This window comes from Thermobia domestica, chromosome 17, assembly GCF_964235325.1.
Source record: "Thermobia domestica chromosome 17, izTheDome1.hap1.1, whole genome shotgun sequence".
NCBI lineage: Eukaryota > Metazoa > Arthropoda > Insecta > Zygentoma > Lepismatidae > Thermobia > Thermobia domestica.
In genome coordinates this window covers 144,050,596-144,072,141 of record NC_137470.1, presented here as the reverse complement: position 1 = coordinate 144,072,141, position 21,546 = coordinate 144,050,596, and the positions used below count along the sequence as shown (strand labels likewise).

At 36.5% G+C, this 21,546-nt stretch overlaps 1 protein-coding gene across 2 annotated transcripts in view; it reads right to left on the bottom strand.

Moving 5' to 3' along the window:
• Positions 1-21,546, bottom strand: part of LOC145674383 (uncharacterized) — a 71,846-nt gene that overhangs the window by 26,514 nt on the left and 23,786 nt on the right. For both annotated transcript variants that reach the window (XM_081744355.1, XM_081744356.1), the window contains 3 exons: positions 15,147-15,196; positions 11,719-11,811; positions 366-468 (listed from right to left, as the gene is read on the bottom strand). In XM_081744355.1, the coding sequence (XP_081600481.1) occupies positions 366-468; positions 11,719-11,811; positions 15,147-15,196 (246 nt within the window). The remainder of the gene's footprint in view (positions 1-365; positions 469-11,718; positions 11,812-15,146; positions 15,197-21,546) is intronic.

Genomic DNA, 21,546 nt, shown 5'->3' with positions numbered 1-21,546 from the left:
AGTAGGTGTGCTTCTCCATCAATGTAATGCCCAAGCCACAAGCCAGTCATTTCAATGGCAGCAATTCATGATTGCAGCTACGAATTGGTCCGTCACCCAGCTTATTGGCCTGATTTGGCACTTTTTGACTTTCATGTTGATGTTAATTTTTACACTGATGATGACATAAAGCATGCAGTAGATGAAATTTTACATGCCTTCGATTTTTTTTTCAGTGGCATTAACGCACTTAAACATCGATAAGCCAAATGGGTTGACCTGTCAGGGGACTTTCTGCTGCTCCGTTCATAGGAAGGCTTAGAACTTTTGTAATAAACCTCGTTAATATTATATTGTAACAAAAGTAATAAAATTGAATATCTTACCAAAGTTCAACCCTGCAAGACCTCTGCATTGTGCCACATGATTTTCATAATCTCGTAGAGCCACGAAATGAGACGAGTCGTACGGACAGATGCGCTGAAGGTCCTGTTAAATAAATATATTAATTAAAAAAACATACTAACTCTTGTAAGATTCAGAACATTATAATTTGCGGCATTCCTCGCTACGTAGAAAACGTAGGTAACATTTTTCTTTCTCTCCGTGCTTAAAAGGTAAAATTAGATTTTTTTAAAAAAATATACACTGGTAGAATCTCATTTTAGAACAACCCGTAAACATCTCCCATTAGAACGAAATACGCACCACATTGTGTGTGTTCAAGGAGTGATTTTAATTAAAGTTCCAAGCATAGTGGACACCGCAGAGAACACGTTGATCGTAGTGTCTGTAAAGGGCATGCTACTAATAGAAGAAATGAAAATATAATCTTTCAGTTTAACGCCCCACGATTATGCTCTTTAGGTTAAGGGAGACGATGATTAAGGCAAATGAATAATAATAGAAAAATTGGTGGAATGAGAATATGGGAGGATTAGGGAGTACCCCATGAAAACCCATGGACAGGATGATGTTCACCAGAAACTTACTTGGCAGGGAATCGAATCAGGGACCCCACACAACAGAAGTAAGCGCTCTACCACTGAGCCCTCCAATATAATAGGATGGAGATTTACTATGTTTATAATATGCATGCTGACAAATTTTCAATATGTACAAGTAAGAGTTTGAAAAATGTATAGGCGCCAATAGAATATGAACTATCAAAGCACTGAGAGCCAAATTTTAAAAATAAAGAAAAGGTATATTTGTAGCTATTATATGGTGACTTATTCTCAATCTGCGTGTGCTGTACTTTCAATTTGAATTGATGTAGTAGTTAGATTCCTAACGTTTGCGATTTAATAATATAATAAAATAATCTTGCTGATATATATATATATATATATATATATATATATATATATATATATATCAACTATTTGCAATGATAGAAGTATACAGATCATTTTTAGTTTATTTTAAACTAGGAGAATAGGTCTTAATAACACGCTATTTTTATATATAATATTTTACTTATCTGTCGCTTTCCTTTCACTATATCACTGAATTTATTTGTAGTTTAGAGAAAGAAACTGCAATATGAAAGGATTCCCTGAAGCTTCAATACGGCTCAAAGAGGGAAACCGATATATGACATCACGCCAAAACAGCTTGCTTTTGTCATCCTGACGTAAGCAGCGCATTTTTACATTGTTTGAAGCTTTGTATCTCTTTAACTAGGAAATATTTTCCTGAGATTTTTGGGTTGATTTTGAGTTCAACGTCCCTTTCAGCAGCGAGGCTATATGAGACGGAACCTACTAATTAACGTGGAATAAAAATCACATGAGCTCCCGCCGGGAATCGAACTCTTCACTAATAATAGCCACGAAGGAGCTCACTGAGATTTTTGATATGCCTTATACTGAAGACTTGTTCCACACGATGATCTCAATAAATTACAACTTTTGGTCAGAAAGGAAATGCCCTTTACGTACCACATGCAAGGCAAGCGTAGCCCGGCCACCAAATAAAACGATCTTTATTCCTTAGACGATGGGCTACTTGCCCACTGAATTTCGTTCAGATCCGGCCAGTAGCTATTGAGAAACAAAGTACAACATACACACACATACACCTGGAGTGAATCCATAAGCTTTCGTATGATTAAGCCAGAAGCTTTAAAAAATAAATAAATAAATAAGAAATTTAAAAAAAAATAATAAGGATCTTTTCCTTATAAATAATCAGGTTTTCACAACACATTTCTTTTCTTTAAAGGCTTCCCAATTGGGTCTGTTGCTTGGGTTGAAATCAGTCAGAGAGAATTCACAAAATTTAAAGAATTAGAACCACATTTTAAACGTAAGGTTTTCAGAGAGTCTCTCGATACCCTTTCTCCACAACCACTACCACCACAAAAATTATAAGGCTGACATTTTTATGGCTAAAAGTTGAAAATAGAAAAAAAAAGCAAACACCATAAACCAACATATCACTGACTATTCTATAACATCTAATATAGCATTGTACAATTCTCTTTCAGTAATTTGCCACTGAAGTGGAAATGATAGTTCGTTGATTTGTAATACCGATATAAGCTTTTGTTATTAAGAAACCAGTTTTAATGTAGATCATCCAATATTAAGTCCCAGAAGTACTAGCAAATTTCAGACTATTTTTTTACGAATCTGAAAAAGAAATCAATTGAAAGGTGTGCATAATTAGTGAAAAAGACATCAGTGTCACCCACTACATATATTTGAATTCAAGGGACCAAGAGGAGTATATACTGCGAACTTAATTGAACTCTTGTATTGAAAGCAAAGTTACACACCATTTTCATACTTTTTCATGTTTTGAAAAAAAAAAAATGACATTACGTATCATTTTTATTTAAAAGATCTGCAACGCAAGGTTAATAGAATTCTTGTTGTGACGCATATGATACACTAGTTCTTGCATTGAATTAAAAAATAATAATAATATTAAAATTAAACGAAATCTTTAAGTTTTACGTCCCACAGTTATGACGGCTAGGGTAACGGAGACGGATGATGATGAGAAGTGAATTAAATGGCGGAATGAAGAAAGTGGGAAAACCCCTAGAAAACACACGCACACGGTGTTGGTTCAGTACAAAGCTCACTTGGCGCGAACTGGGATTGAACCAAGGATCCCATGCAACAGAGGTGAACACTCTACCACTGAGCAACCTCCCTTCCCCCCCCCAAAAAAAAAGATGATGATGATGATGAAGGGAAAGGAAACAATCGAGCGAAAATAAGAAAACCGTAATTCATTGGTATGTTGAACTTTGTTTTTATGATTCAATGCGAAACAAGTTATTTTTCTTCAACTTTCACAGGTCACTGAGTCAATACAGACCCTACAGACCAGTATACCCTCATGATTAAAGTGAGTGTTCTCGAGTTTAGTTTTCGGAAGAGTCGCATAATTTTGGTGTTAATCGCGAGGCAGTTTGCGAAGCTACCTGAATTAAGAGGTCTTGAGCCTTCTTATTTCAAGTGTGACCCTGATGGTGCTTCTGTTTTCATGTACTTCCCTCGAAAGAGGAGGGACACGTTGCTGTAGCCGAAATCCTTCAATAGGTGGATTTGGACAGGGTTGCCAGGTTGACGGGCTTCGCTATGCATTGTCTTGTTAGTTATTCTAAGTAGCCTACAATATTTACTCGCCAAGACCAAACAACTGAATGACGAATTGCCAACACAGCCGAGGTCACATTCACTTCTTTCCCCACAGCAAAGGGAAGATTTCCTCCGTAAAAGGGTGGCGGGGGTGGAGCCGAAGTATGTTTCACACATTTTCCGAGGACACACTTGAAATAGAAAGGTTGTAGCGAGAAATGACGATGGAAGCCGATGCGTTGTCCATATATTACGCAGTTAAAAACTTGCGCATTGTTGTTGTGAACTACACAATTGTTATGAGCTACAACAATCACATATCCGCCGACGATTATGATTGCGTGATTTGAGAAGTACAGTCTCCGAAAAAATATTTAACTTACGCACAGAATAACTATTATTATTATTCGAACATGTACACTCATGTCCAAAATTATTGTCGCATCTCTATAAATATTTTGTTGTAGGAATATAATTTGATAACGAATTCGCCCCGTATTTCTTATCATGTTAGTATGTGTATAATCGGCAAAGGCATGTATGTGGCAAATTTCATGTCAAAAGAGCAGTAAATAAGAACAATATAACGAAAATAAAACTTTCTTGTATATTTAGCAACTTTTTGTTTTACTCATTCTAATTTTCGTATTTATAATTCTTTTCCTATGAAATTTTCCACAAGTATACATTTCCTGATTATACACATAGTATCAGTATTAAAAGTACCCTGCAAAATCACTATCAAATTATAGTCTTACAAGAAGACAGCTATAGATATGCAACAATCATTTTGGACATGAGTGTACATACTCAATATATTTACAACAAATCTTAACATTCTAATAATGATAAAACAAATATTTGGAGATATTTCCATGTAATGTCTTATCGGATAACAGCTTGAAGGAAAAAAATGTAGAAATACAATACAATCTCTCATCGAATTAAGAACCAAAAATGCATAAGAAGAATTTACCACAGAAACCAAAAACAATGAACTAAAATCTAATAATTTATCTCACATTGTTAAATCTGCGATGACGTGTTTACACATACTTGAAAACTGGATGTACTCACCGCTCCACACTAGGCTTGCAATGGATTCCTCCAGATATTTGGGAACCAGGATAATTCTTCCTCGAAAGGATAAAATTGAGACAAAATGTGGATAAAACATCAAGTTAGAATGAAGAAATTATCACAGTACACCACCAATAAAATATAATGAATCAGATAAATGAATAGGTATGCTAAAATATATCGTAAAATGGTGGAAAAAAATATTCCTTATTTCTCCAACATAATCTCAAAAGAATTTTAAGACCTTTCATGAGAATTGAAAAAGCGGTTTTGGGGTTTAAATAGGTTTTTTACTGATAAAAAGAAATATAAACGTGGTATGTGGATTCCAATGAAAGGTAGTGAAGATACATGGGGGGAAGGAATAACGCAACTATTAAAATTAAGGAATAAATTAGAGGAAGAGATACATTCGAGGAAAGCATACATTCAAGGAAGGGATACATTCGAGAAAGGAATACATTCGAGGAAGGGATATATTCAAGGAATACATTGAGGAAGGATACACTGGAGGAAGGGATACATTCGAGGAAGGAATGCACTCGAGGAAGGGATACATTCAAGGAAGGGATATATTCAAGGAATACGTTCGAGGAAGAAGTACATTCGAGGATGGGATACATTCAAAGAAGGGATACAATCGAAAAGGAATACGTTCGAGGAAGGGATACGTTCAAATAAATACATTCAAGGAAGGATACATTCGAGGAAGGAATATATTAGAGGAATACAAACAAAGGAATGAGGAAACTATTTCTGAATTGTGAAAACACTTACTCAGAAAAAGAAAGGAATAATAATTTATAAAATACTTATAAGACTAAAATTTTACATAAATCAAAGTTCCAGACAGAAAAGAATAGTCTAAATCATTTTTCGTCAAAAACTTCAGATCTATCTCTCAATGCTGAACTGCAATATCAATGCTATTTTTAAAAATAATACCAACAGTAAATTAATGTCATTTTCAATAAATAACTTTAATAGTCACAGTGATATTTCACTAGTATTCCAGCCTCACTCGCTAACCCCTCCCCCCCCCCCAAAAAAAAAAAAATAAATAAATAAATTCTAATTTCTTACCCATAAACAAATTTTTCTGACCCAGTATTTTGTGGTCCAACTATGGAGTCAGAAACACTGGTCTACGAAATATTTCTACTGCTCTTAAGTAACATAAATTGTAGACTAAGCACCGTTTTGATTGGAAATGAAATAATGTAATGAATAAGTGTGCCTCAACTTCTTGCAGGAGCATACATTTTACATGCCAGGAAAATTATAGTACGAAATATGATCTTTTGGATCTAAACAATTTTCAGACACGACAAACTCAACACCTATCTGAGGAGAATGCAGCTAAAAATAAAATACGATCATTCCAACGAGAAAACTAACTTCATATAGTATAGTATAGTAATTAATAACTAAAAACTAAAAATAAGATCTCTTATTTTCTACTTAAATTTGATATGCACTCTCTTTAGAGTACACGTTTTCTTATTTAAAAAAAAATTGTAAAATACAGTAAACTCAGTGACAGACAATTGTAATTTACTCCAATATATTAATTTCAATAAACAATCATTGCGTAAGAATTTGGTATTTAACAAACTTAGAGCTAATATTACAGTTCACCAGGAGTCCTTTATAGTTAGAGCTTGTAAAAATTTCAACCAGTTGGTTTATTCAGTTCTAGATCTTGACTTGTTATCTAATCTCTACATAATTGCGTATTCTCAAAAATAGTATTTTGAAGAGACATTATCTATGGAATAACAATTAAGTAAGAACTGTCATCTCTGTAAGTTTGAACCTATACTATTTTTCATTTTTTTTTTCAATTTCTTTTAAATATGTACACAATTAATATTTAAATTTTGTTCTTATTTAACTCTTATTTTTTTCCTTCTTTATATGTATAATTCTTTTTGTTTCTCTTTCAATATATAAATATACAAGGTGTTTCAAAACAACACCGATAACGTTTGGGAGGTGATTTTTGACACCAAGGTAAGACAAAATTTATAGACCAAACCTGGGTGCACAAATGCTTCCTTTCGAAGTTACAGGCTGCCGAAAACACGAAAAAATGAACTTTATAAAGGTCCATAGCTCAAAAACTATGAAACCTACGGTAGTCGGGTCAACACTTCACTTAGGAACTAATATGTGCGCTATCCTAAAATACATGTTTCAGAATCCTAAGTAACTCACAAAGTAATTTTATAGAAGGAGTTTGCCTACACGCATGAAATTTGAAGTACTCTCCTAGGGTGCAGCGTTTTACCACTTTTTTCTCGGAATGAAATGTAATACCTGGCAAAAGTGGCCAATCCACATGGACATTTCAGGTATAGATTTTTTTTTCAAATCAGATAATATCTTCTGTGAGAACTATTGCCTCAAAATTTCAAAATTTACCTGAAAATTACAAAAAATACCAAAGTTGTTCATTAATTTTAGTTATGTTAAAGTAAACATATTTTTGGTTAAATACATGTCAGTTGCTATGAAAACTGACATTCAAGTATAAAAATGCCAGTTATATGCCCTTGGGGGGGATAGGGTGCTCCTCTGGGGCCAGAAATGGGGGCAAATTTAGTACAGTTAAGCGGTTGTGCAGCTCCTCGCTCACCTGGCAATATAGCCTGGACAAGTGACCCAGAGCTTACCATGTAGAGGTGGCTGCACCTAGGGCTCCTCTGCTAGGCCTATCCAATCAACCTACCATATGTTGGGCCGGATGAACTGATCCGATTAGTCAGTGAGGAAAAATTGTCACAAATTGGGACCTTGATTGAAATTTAGACGCAGCTTGCCTAGAAAGTAAGGTTGACCTGATTATTCCGCCTCTAGCATCCCTGGCACATACTCGGGAGGCTTCTTCAGTGACAAATTCACTATCCGTTTTACTGCCACCGTGTGGCACAGATGGACGGTGAAGGACCATTCTGGCACAGTGTTGTCAGGAAGTGAAAGTTTGACCATGAGCTGTTTGTTTGGTACCGTCCATAGAACTTACTGGTAGTACAGTTATTGAAAATCAGTGCTTTCCCAAAAGACCATTGCAGTGTAATCGTTTGCCTCAAGATTCAGTCTGGGAATGATGTTATATCTAATGGAGTTATGGAGATTCCCTGCTTCGTATTCTCGAGCACTAATAATCTTATGTAATGCATCCTGTCGGACAGCAAGTCGACCATCAGTCATCATGGCGAGAAGAAATTTTCTGGGAGTGCAAAGAATGCATTCGTCTGAATGGATGAACGGATTACAGCCTGGTATTCCCTTGGTAAGTATCTAGACCTTGAATGGCCTCAAAGAGAGAGGACCATCAGCAATGGAAGACTATGTTCTGACACGGCATTGCGTAACTACACAGACTCTAAGTATAAATGTCGCAATTTCTATTAATTTCTTGATAGGTTTTTTGTTGCAATATACAATGTTAAAATTCTTTTTGCACTAGTCAACCAGCTAACTTTGTTTAGTTTGCCAGGGAACATAGAAACAAGCTCTTCCGGGCATGCTCTGGAGTCAAATACTTGAGATATCTGGAACAAGCATCTCAGGTCCTTATTGAATTTTCTGTGCTCTTCTGGACTATGATAAGGTAAGTCACATTTTATTGGTTTGAATAGCAACACTGAAAGTTTTTCACAGTTAGATAGTTTTGAAACTATGGGACGTGTGTGAGAATAGGGGCTTGAATAAGCGCCGGGAATATACGTGAAGAGAGCTCGGAACAGCAGTTCATTAAAATGCAAGAGACAAATAGCCCATTGCATTTGTTTTCCTGTTAGTTCCTCTAATTTTCGAAGAACAACTACATTCCAAGCATGTTAGTGTATGTTCCATCACACCCAAGAACCTCAAATTTATCAAAGCCAACTCTGAGTTGGTTCATGATGTATTCGAAAATAGCTCTGGCCTCGTCATGTGCAGAGCCAGAGGGTGGTGTCACGTGACCAACGTATTGAGAGTTACGTTCAGCCACAAGTGATGAGTGCTCTTCTCTAACGATGCCTGTGTATGTTTTAATGTCATCCCTTCTATCGTTAAAGTATAGGATTTTAATGGGATCATCATTTCTAGAACTTTCTTTTAAATTCCGAACAAGTTTAAGTTTCGCACGCCTTATTTTGTTCCTGTCTACAGTTAAAGCAGATGTTATGTCGCTAGATTTTTGAGAAGTTATAATTCCAGCCTTTGAAGCTGCCTGAAGCACAGTTTTATATATGCCGCAGCCCTCTCGCTTACATTGTATCTCTGAGCAATCATAACAGTTTCAGTAAAATCTACGAAAGTCGTTCCCAAAGTAATGCATCCTTTTTTTATGGAAACTAATGGAGATTAATAACTAACAACGGCACAGCTAAACAGAGCAATATTTCAGCTACAGACTCATTTTTCCACATAGTTCTCACCATTTGTTATGCACTTTTGCCAACGATGAACCAGAGCCTGAATGTCGCGTTGTAAAAATCGGCATTCCATGGACTGTCTTCTGGATTCCGGCTCGTAGTGATAACACCACGTATCATCTCCAGTGACGATGCTATCCAAAAAATTGTCACGTTCATCTTCACATTGGTCCAGCAGGTCCCGAAGGAAAAGGCAAGGGCGAAAAATGTTGTAGAAACGCTTAGTTGTACTGAATTTACCCTCTTTTCCGGCCCCAGAGGAGGCACCCCTATACCTCCCAAGCGCATATAACTGGCATTTTGAGACTGGAATGTCAGTTTTCATAGCATCTGGCATGTATAAACCCCAAAATATGTTTACTTTAACATAACAAAAAAATGAACAATTTTGGTACTTTTTGCAATTTTCAGTGAAATTTTGAAACTTTGAGGCAATAGTTCTCACAGAAGATATTATCTGATTTGAAAAAAAATCTATACCTGAAATATCCATGTGGATTGGCCACTTTTGCCAGGTATTACATTTCGTTCCGAAGAAAAAGTGGCAAAACGACCCACCCTAGTACTCTCCAACTATCTCTATAAAAATTGTTGCGCAAGTACCTTAAGATTCTGAAACTTGGATATTTGGATAGGACACATACTAGTTCCTAGGTGAAATCTTGACCCGACTATGATAGGCCCCACAGTTTTGGAGCTATGAACTTTTAAAGTTCATTTTTTCATGTTTCCGGCAGCCTATAACTCCGAAATGAAGCATTTGTGCACCCAGGGTGGTCTATACTTTTTTGTCTTATCTTGGTGTCAGGAATCACCTCCCAAACGTTGTCGGTGTTGTTTTGAAACACGGACTATACCTATACTACTTTGTAAATGGAGTTCGGCTCTGTATAGGCCTATTATAAATAAATAAATAAATAATAAATAGTTTAAATTTGATGCACAATGGCTCCATACCAATAATTAAGTAATTTACGTTAACGATACAGAAAACTGCATTCAATCTGAACATTTCTTCCTGAAGGAGAAGTTTTATAAGAGTAACCACTTTAACTTTATCGTATGTTATTGTTTCTTGAAATTTAGCGCCCCACTTCAGCACCTAGGCTATATGGAAAGTGGACTTGCACTTTAAAGTGAAATGCGAACTACTGCAATGCATTCAATGGTCTTCCATTGAGAATCAACCCTGTGATCTCATGCACCAAAGACATGTAGCATTTGGAGAGGGCTAACTTTATCGTATGGTCCTATTAGAATAAACCAGTCGTCTTTTAACCGCACTTTATTCACACCTCTAACCGAGTTTAAGCTAAAATTTTAAAACTTTTCGCATTTATTTTACTAGACACGAAGTAGTAAGCATACATGGAATTCGATTTAATCTCCTTCCAAGTACTGTCCTTGGCTAGCAATGCACTTATCCCAACGTTAAATCCATGACTGGAAGCACTTCTGGAAGGCTTCTTTTGGAAGGGTGTTCAGCTCCTCTGTCGTGGCCCTCTTAATGTCAGGAATGGTATGAAAACGTTTTCCTTTACGCACGGTTTTAATTTTTGGGAAGAGCCAGAAGTCGCGTGGTGCTATATCTGGAGGGCACAGCGAATGTAGATACAGAGGATTATTTTTTCGGCAAAAAACTCGCGGATCAATATCAAGATGTGGACAGTGAGTTTCCGTGGGGAAGAAGAACTCATTTGCCTATTTAATCGGCGGTTAAAATGCTTTTCACAGACCCATACGAGATGTTTAGTTCTTTGAAAAACTCTCGAACAGTCATTAGCCTCTTTGAACAAATCATTTGTGCCACTTTTTGCACGTTTTCATCTGTTTTTGACGTTGACGGAGATCTCGATCATTGCTCGTTTTCAACCGACCCCTTGTCACTTTTGAAATGAAATGAAACTAAGTTTTACGCCCCACGTTAGCCGGCTAGGCTAAAAGACAGTGATGATGAGAAATGAATGAAATGGTGCAATGAAGAAAGTGGGAGGAAACAAGAGAACCCCGAGAAAAACCACGCACGCGGTGTTTGTCCACCACAAAGCTCACTTCGCGCGAGCTGGGACCGAACCAAGGACCCCCATGCACCACCTTGCCACTTTTGAATCGCTCATACCATTTTGTAAACAGTCTTCAATGCCATGCTTCATCGCCACACACTGATTTTAACATTTTGTGAGCTTCTTTGACACTTTGTTGCAGCTTAGACCAAAACTTATGTTGGCGCGCAACACACTCTTAACACGTCCTCATTCTTTTGCCTCTGGAAGCCAACATGTCACAACTCGTTCAAACTCGACACTGACTGTACCAAAAGTTTAGGCTACCGGGTTTACTAATTGAAATGGATACAACATCGATAGATAAAACTGTACAACTACATTCACCGCACTTTTTGATCACCCTTCACAAAGAATTCTAACCATACTAAGTCCCAAGTCACTTGCTTTAGCATTACTGCAAAACTTTTAATAAAACATGAGCCTGTTTCAAGTAAGATGAAGGCAGTTTGACAATAAGTTGGTAGATCTCTTAACAACACTAATTTTTATACAATTTTTAAACTTTGAAAAATCCTATCAATCTATCTGAAATTTTTATGTACATATATATATTAAAATTAAAGTTCTTACAAATCTTTGAACTGGACGAGGGATCTTGCTTGGCGCACTGATATTAATATATCTCTTGTGCGAACGTTCTACTGCTCCCCTTCCGGGCATATTCTGAGGGAAGAAAGAGAGAAGTCAATTAGAACACGAAAGATTTCTCATATATTTTACATACATACAAACTGAAGATATTCCTGTATAGATATTATAAATAATTCATATGGACATGCAAGTGCAACCAACAACTTATATAATCTGCAGTCAGGAAATTTAAAATATGCTGTATAATTGAAAGGTATACAATATTTTTTTTTTTCAATATACAGGGTGAAGTAACTCCAACTGCCACAGCAGGAACACCGAGTATGGTATGAGAAATTTATAAGTATAATATATAGTAAAATAAGTGATATCTATTTAATCCAGAAATGCGTGTTGCGTTCCCTACTGCTACCTTAAACATTAACAACAATTCCTGATTAGAACGACGGTCGGAAAACCCGTTGCCATGCTCTCTGAGATTCGGTAAATTATACTAGTAATTAAAATAATGATTAATAATAATTAATAAATAATAATAATAATAATTAATAAATAATAATAATAATAATAATAATAATAATAATAATAATAATAATAATAATGAGAAGAAGGAGAAGAAAAATAGAAAGAAAAACAACAATATTAACTCATATATGCACAGTGGATTTTTTCTTTTTTAATTTCTAAGTTTTATATTTGATAATATTTCTACGAGGGACAGTCAAAAAGTTCCCCGAATGCTGCTGTAGTTTTGACATTTGTGATACAATCACAATGAATCTTGTACAGTCCGCAGCAAATAAACCTCCCCTGCACACTTATTTTGGAGTAAAAGACTTCGTCGTTTCACAATAAACTTATATGCTCATGTTGCAGGATTTTTGCTGCGGACTGTACAGTATTTACGAATATGACAAGTGTGAATAGATCATAACAGTCAGTATTTACGAGTAGTGTACCTAAACCGAGGAGTATGTGGTGATGAGTTGATGTATTATCGCAGGTTCGAGCAACGAGCGAGTTTTATACAAATTGGGGGAATCTGCTTAAGATACATACTTTGGTAGCTTTAAAGTCAGTTTACGGTGGCAATGCTTTAAGGAAAACAGGACTGCTACTCGTTTCGCCATCGTGGAAGAGATCAAAAACAACGCGACGGCTGAACTTCGGAAGATACCAAAAGAGGCCTTACCTCTGTGTTTCCGGCAATAGCAGGAGCGATGGAGGAAGTTTGTGTATTCCGAAGGTGTCTACTTTAAAGGCAATTAAAGGTCTTAAGTAAATGCACTTATATTGTGGTAATAAAGAGCTACAATAGAATTCCGCGAACTTTTTGACTGCCCCTCGTATATAATGAAATAAAGCTTGCTTCAGTATATGATTATGTTACCGCCTATGTTATGATTTTGTTGTTAACAGAAAATTCAATCTTTGTGCAATACACATACAGGTTTAAAACTAAGTATTTCAACATCTACAGTATTTTATTTTCTGACTTTAGAGTTCCAAATTATTCTATGAATATGTATCGAAAATTTATGGCGGTTACCGTACACGCCTTTGGCGCCGGAGACCCGGCTTCAATTCTCAGAGGGAGCTCAAATGGTTCGGATTCCACGTTAATCAGTAGGTCCACGTCTCATATGGCCTCGCTTGTTAAACTCAAAAGTCCTAGTCCCGAAAATCTTATGGAACATTTATGTTGTTCTTCGAGATATTAAAGCAAAAACTGTAAGAAATTTCGTAAAGCGGCTGTTTGCAATCGATTGAGCGTGTGTCCTAACAATAGGTTCCATCTACTGCATTAACTCTCTAGTCACTGGATAGATGATTATGCAATGCCAAATTCCTCGTTATTATTTCCAGAATTTAAAGAATTACTTCAAACTGAAATACCACTACAGGGCCCTAAAACCGAGAGTATTACAGGCTTTATTGCCACTCTTAATCTGACTTTCTTCTTACAGAACTCTGAAGCCGTCACTGATCGTATATAAAGGGAAAAATGGTGAAGATATTAAAAAAGTAAATCAATAACAATACTATAATATATGGCAGAGAAGTGGAACATGGGCAGTGGACAAATGGGTAAAGGACTAGTGCTTATCACACAAAGATAAGAGGTAAGATATTGGATCATCCTAATTTCTAGTACGGTGAGTGAGAAGCAATATTAATTAAAGCATTTAAAAAATAAACAAAATAACACTTATGCAAAAAAAAAAAAAAATCAAACAAAGTTCAAAAACATTTCTAACCAATGTAATTACAATGACTGGTCAAATGAAACAGTGATGAACTCTCTAAAACAGTTCTTAAGCAGGATGTGGATTACCCGAGCGCACTGTTAGCAACAACCAGTAGAAAATCATGTTGGGGTATGTCTCTCAGCACTCAAGCACAAGGCAAGAAAAAAATATAAATCTGGTGTCAAATGAGCTGTCATCCAACGATACCCTGCCAGCTGTGTCAGAACTCGTTTAGGGCATGGCAGTTACATTCATCGGAGGATGGATTGACATTCATGGGGAAGATTGTATGTCACAGACAAACGTGTCTCAGGAAATTTTTGATTTCCTACAACAATCTCACTTTGGAAAAAATGGAATCTTCAAATTAACTTTTCATTAATGAAGAGGGATGATTACTGAAAGTGAATTATTATGGAGTAAGTGATGTAATGAAAAAAAAGTATAAGGACACCAGAGAACATTGAAGGAAACCCACAGACACAACATCGTTCACCACGAACTCATATCGCCTGAAATTGAATTACAGCTTAGAGCTCTACTATTGAGCTAACGTGTCCTCAGCAACGCTGGAACATTCGTCCTAGAGCCAAGACCAGTCAACGAGCGACTTTCATTTGTCTCTTCTCGAGAAATACATAAAGGGTAGAAGTTTTAGATCGTATGCCGAATGTCGGACGTGTGTGAAGAACTGGTGCTTTATGGCCCAATGTCTTCCTTCACCAGGGCATCTCCCGGCAGTCCCCGAGCAGAATGTGGATCACTCTAGTGCACTGCTAGGAATCCAGAGCTAAATAAACTCATGACCTCTGCAGTCAGTTAAATAAGATCGAGCACACACAGTTACCCACGAACACAGAAATCACAGATTTAATACTTGAATACATCAGAAGCAGTATGGACTCCAGAAACACCCTCAGATATGTCAGTTCGCTATCATATTTTCGGACCAGATTTCTTCTGAAATGCTTACTTATGACTGACCAAGAAATCAATCTTACGTAGCTGAAGAAGGATTCTGGTTGGGACAGAAGTGTAATTCCTACTTTTAGGAGTACGGCACGTAATGCCAATTGGTACTATTCCATCTTTCTATTTGACCAATCAATGCAGTTTATATTTAGTTCAGAAAGGTTTATTAACAACTAGTCATTTTACCTTCTTTGTGACACCGCGGATCTTGTCTTTATCTCCATAACGCATCATTTCTGAAAGAAAGAGAGAAAAAAAAATAGTGAAGTCTTTTGAATTTGTATTACTGATTTCTTATTTTCTACTTCAGTGTCTTGTCTTTCTTACGGAAAATTTCAAAAGTTCTATTATAAGCTAGTCATCTTTTAAAAATAAATTTCCGCTTCTACTGTAGCTAACATTTTTCTCCAATAACTCTGCTTTCTATGTATCTATCTATATTGGTGGAAACGCATTTAAAAACATCCAATAGGAATTCACGGATCTGGCTCAAAGTTAGTACACAAAAACAACATAATTGAAGATATTGTCCGTTCACTCTAGGATGGAGGATTGTTTACAAACAACAATTGTAGTGCGAGCGTCAAAACTTTGCTTCTCAAATTACATGGTTAATTCATAGTCTGGAGGAAATCTATCGAAACTAAAAATTTCAGTATGTCTAATGTTTTTCGGTGGCTTTTACCTAATTTGAGGGTGCTGAAGCTGAATCTGCCGGGTGTACAAATGTACACCTTGAGCGTTTCGAGTAATTCAAGATGGCGGCTGTAAAATTGATAGGAATATTTTTGTATATTTTATCAAGATGGGTATCAAATTATATGTTTTTTGGGTTGCAGATTTCAATAATAATGTCAAAAATGTTATGAAATTGATACAAATCGAGGTATTCAATATGGCACCCAATATGGCGGCCGTAAAATTGACAAGAATATTTTTGGAGTATTGTATCGACATGGGTATCGAATTATATGTTTTTTGGGTTGCAGATTTCAATAGTTACTTCAAAAACCTTATGAAATTGATAGAAATCAATATATTCAATATGGAATATTCAGATTCGCGACCCTCGAGCTAGGTACATACTTAGAACAATATCTGATTCACTGAAATTTTGGATTGGGTGTTGATGCTTTCTTCGTCACCGCAACTCACCTTGTTTGGCGCTCCAGAACATTTTTTCCCACATTTTGGGCTTCTCTATATTTATTTACAAAACCATTCCTTTCTGTGTGCTAAAGAAAACAAACAACACAAGCTTAGGTTTGAAGATTCTCTTATATTTTTTCCTGAACGTTTTCTTAATCAAGAATTATGTTGCTGGCCACATTAATGCGAAACATGTAAATTTACAATACAAAATGCCGATGTTTCTATGTTATTCCGCAACAAAATAATAAATATCACAGATCAGTCACTTGTCAGTCTTCGTCAGAAGAAGTATCCATGTTTTCGTCTTCTAGATTCCTAGTATTTTGACGTGTGAAGATATTCTGGCATCGTTTAGAAGCTCCACAATTGCAGAAGTCAGTGCAGCTATTATGATTTGCCACACAGCCACAACGTCCTTTACACATGTTTTCAGAAGAACAGCCACAACTCACCATCTTCAAGATGTCTTTCGGTGCCATCACAGTTCCCGGTGGTACAGTAACTGGTTCCAATGTTTTGTTCAACTCATCACGATACCACCCAAAAAGTGTCGGATCCATGTCTGGTGGGTCTGGTTTATCTGCTTGTTTCCAAATACAAGCCTGGAAATGAGTTATTTTTACATTTTCAGAGAATGCCTCCGTAGTTGGTGGCAAGCTCTTCAATTTCGGGATATGTAAGGCAGGCATCTTTGACAATTTCTTCAGCCAGACATCTCTTCTGACATCAGACATTGTAGGGCCAGTTATCCTACTACTATAGCAAGAAGCTATAAACTCAGTTGCGTCCTGAATCACATCTTCAAGTAGTGATGTCTTATTTCCTAGCTTTTGAAGCTCCTTCTCACTTTGTAGTACTTTCATTGCCTTCTGCTTTCCAATGCCATAAAGAGTAGGAACTGTATCGCAGCCAGAAAGAGAATGACGTGCTAGTAAGTTTGAAACAATATCACAGTGTTTGGACACAGACAATCCAATGTCAATAACTCCTCTATGATTTTGAGTTGCCTGCATAAAAATGTTACAAGTAAGTTTTTGTGTGTGGTATTGCTGCATCAGGAGGAGAAGAACATCCGTGTTATCACTAATTACATTTATTGTACAATTTCTGTCCAGCTGATTGGCTACCATCACTACTTGTGTGATAATTATGACATCAGCCTCTTCGTGAGTGTTTTTAGTATCTGGACGTTCCTTGATCAGCAGTTATTTCTGTTGTAACATCTTCTGGTCCAGTGATGAATAGGCTCTTGGTGGAATATGATGGCAACTCTTCTGTCATTAGATACTTGCAGATCAGCTGTACTAGTTGTACCTTATTCTTCGTAACATTCGGCACAACTTGTTGGGAGGGCAAGAACGTGTTGAAAGACAATTTATGATACCTGCTACATGTTGATCCTATTCTGACGCTTCGTATTCCTCCTTTGGTGCTATACTCCTTATATTAGTCAAATATCAGGCACACGTTGCATTTGTTCAATTTTTCAAGCACATATGACCGATACAATTTTATGAAGTCAAGAAAAGTTCCGTTAGATGGCCAGTTGATCACTCACAAAACAGCACAACCATCAAGTGTGATAGCATCTTCGTGCTTGTACGATCTCATAGACTTCTCTACTTGTAATATTTGTTTCAGTTTTGACTTACTTTTGCAGAAACTGGGAGTCCCACATTCATCAAACAAAGATGTGGGGACAGCGGCAAGCTCATATGAAATAACTCCTTTAGCATCAATATCTCTTGTAGATGTGAGACACATTGTACGCGTGTACAAGAGTTCTGTGTCAGTGACACCAATACTAACTGTTCTTTTGACGTCATCGCAGGAAACATTACGAAGCGTTGCTTAGATTGGATCGTGAAAACCAGTTGGTAGTTTTTCTTCGTAAGAACACAACGCCTTCTCACCAATCTCAACAGCATTATCAAAATTCACTTTCTGGGAACAAATTTTCCCACTCACAATATTCACAATAGTTTTTGGGTGATCATCGGTCTTCAGAGGATCTATACAATAAGACAGCTTTTCCTTTAACTTAATTCGGTCTGCAGCATCTCCTTTTACTCGAGATGGCATTCCTTCCTTATGCTTAGTTATTTCCATATTTCGTCCAGCATCTCTCATGACATAAATGTCATTTACTAAACGACTGCAGGTGTGAAGGCTGAAAGCCCATCGCTTCACTGCTGATAGATTTAGTGTAAGTCCGATTATTCCTCCTGGTCCATGGCCATAACACATAAATGTATTCTCAATGAACATGTCTGACCATATAGCATTTCAGATACCTGGTTTGTGACGCAGAACATGTTCGCCTTTCATAAATCGTTCTAGTATTTCACTTGGAAGTATCTCTTATTTTGTTTCTGAGATATTTTTCCTAAATTCTATGAAAATGCTGCCATCTGTGAGCACAAAATTAAGGTTTTATTATTTATTATTACTCATGTCAGTAAATATTTTTTCAAAAATAGGTTTCAGAAATGACAACATAAACTTCTTTTGCAGCCGCCATATTGGACGCCATATTGAATATCTCGATTTGTATCAATTTCATAACATTTTTTACTTTATTATTGGAATCTGCAACCCAAAAAACATATAATTTGATACCCATCTTGATAAAATATACAAAAATATTCCTGTCACTTTTACAGCCGCCATATTGGCCGCCATCTTGAATTACTCAAAATGCTCAAGGTGTACATTTGTACACCCGGCAGATTCAGCTTCAGCACCCTCAAATGAACTAAAAACCGCTGAAAAACATTAGACATACTGAAATTTTTGGTTTGGTCCAAAAGTAGGGTTTTTCCTCCAGACTATCATGGTTGCCAGGCACATAAATCGTCAAACTGAATGTACCTACTTCTGCACTGCCATGGATAAATTATTATTACTACATAAATTTTTATTTTTGAGATGACTGAAACATTAATGTTATGACACATCGATTTAATTATGATTTAATACAATCTTGCATATAATGCTCACTCAATTTTGTACAAGTGTTCTTGTTCGAAACTGTGAGAAAGCCATGTACGCCTGGCAATATTGAGGTTGCAGTTTGTGTTGTAAACAATAAACAGAGAGAGCAAAAGACCGTTAGGTTCGCTGGACAGCATTGTTTTCATAATAAGGCGACAGAAACGTATTGTACTGATTGTAAACAAGGGCTGGGAATTTCGATGCGAGTGTGGGTGGAAATATTCTCGCCACATATTGCCTGTTGGAGAAGGTTTGCAATGTTGCAAACTGCCAAGATTAGAATTTCATACTAATTGAATGAGCTTTGAGAAGGAGGATTATGATGCAATAATTATAACAACTAACAACCATAGACTTAAAGTACTAGGAAATAAAGCATACTGCTGTTAGAAGAATAGAACACATTGAATTACGGGTTGAAGGTACAATATAAAGCAAATTTTAACATGTAAACATTTTTAAGCAATACAAATTTGTCCTCACTGTCTTGGTGCCCTAATCAGACTCTCCAACACAAAAAAGAAAAAAACCGTAATAAAATAGATCGAGCGTGGAAACGAACTGCGAACGTTGGCTGCGGCTGGTCAGGAAGATTAAGGTTTTCCTCAGTCCCACGAGGTGAATGCCTAGACGGAAGTTTCTGTAAGGCCAGAGCATCTAATTTGCGCAGCCTTGTTCCTCTTCCGCGCAACACAAGTAATATTCTCAAAATAAACTAAGCACATAACCACCGGAGTATGCGATATGTTCACAATATTCCTGATATGCGTAGTATCCTCTTAGCAATTGTTAAGAATATCGCTATATCAGCTCTTTATATATATTTTAGCATATTCTTTTCAATATGTTATATTCTTTTCAATATGTTTAGCATATTTTTCAGTTTTTTTCTACGGATATTCTTTTTAGTACATTCGCATATTCTTTTCAATATAATGTCGCGAATGCTCTCGCCTTCGGTACGAGCGGTCACGGGTTCAATTTCCGGTGGGGTCACTCGGTCAAAAAGTGTAACACGCTTTTTCAGGCCAGTCACCCTGAATGAGGTTTTCCTGGGTTTTCCTCATTCACACCAGGTAAATGCCGGGGTGATACCTAACTTATAGGTCCCAGATCGCTTCCTTCCTTCCCCAATCCTTTCTTCCTTCCCTTTCCCCGGATTGTGTGCTCGCCGAGGGACGTCATCCCTCAAATCATGAAGGGCTAAATGGCCTTAGATGGCGAAAGCCCAGAAATCTAAATCCTAAATCTTTTCAATATATTGTAAAAAAAGAATATATTGATATACTAAAAGGAATATGCGTGGAAAAACTTAAAAACATATATAAGGAACACACTAAAAAGAATATATATATAAAAAGCGGAAACAGCGATATTTCTAGCAATTGTCGAGAAGATGCTACGCAAATCTGGGAATATACTGAACATATTCGCATATGCTGTGCTATTTGGCTTTAAGTACAAAATATACCAAGGAAATACTATATGTACTGTAGGTTATTATATATATATATATATATATATATATATGTGTGTGTGTGTGTGTGTGTGTGTGTGAAATTTTACTGTTTCACAACCTTATGAAGTAGAATGTTTTGTTTAAAGTAACTTCCAAGGAACACTTTCCGAATAAATATTACAGATGCACATACATCAAACAAACATTATTTTTTTTACACAAATATAGATACTCAATATAATTATACTTCAAAGAGACAAGAAACCACTTCTTGTTCACACATATACATAGCTAATATAGGTCTAGTCTATACACGTATACTTCAGAACACCTAAACACAATTATACTTACTTCTGCACACAAAGTCTATAGGCGTACTTCTGACAGTGAGCCACGAAGTATTTTAGCACACAAATATATACAGTTAATATAGTCAATATGCTTCAGAGTCATTAAACATATACACATTTATTTTATACACAAATGCACAAAGTTAATATTTACAATACAGAAACACGAAATACCTACATGTTTATATACAAACATCACAACCCCACTAGTGCTAAAGTTGATTAGTTAGTACCACTATTGCCATTGCGATAAGGGGAATGGAGGGGAAGGACTGCTAAGATTCGCTAGCCAGCTTTTGTGTCAAAACACAGCGCCAAGCTACAGTAAACAGACAATACACATCGTAACAAACAGATTTTCTAGCAAATAGCTACCCCCCCCCCCAAAAAAAAAAAAATGTTTGTCTGAGGTATGGTATAACACACTGTGCAGATTTTGGTGTAGCTGGGTAATGATTATTATTGGAGTTCGACCGGCGGTCAAGCGCTGTCCTGCCATGTCCCACACATGCTGTGCCAGGGACCCAGAAGGATAAAAATTCGGCCAAGGGACATCAGCACTACTTACGTCATTTAACGTGAAAAATATGTTTTTCTACGATCTATATCTAGATACATTACATGCTTGGAC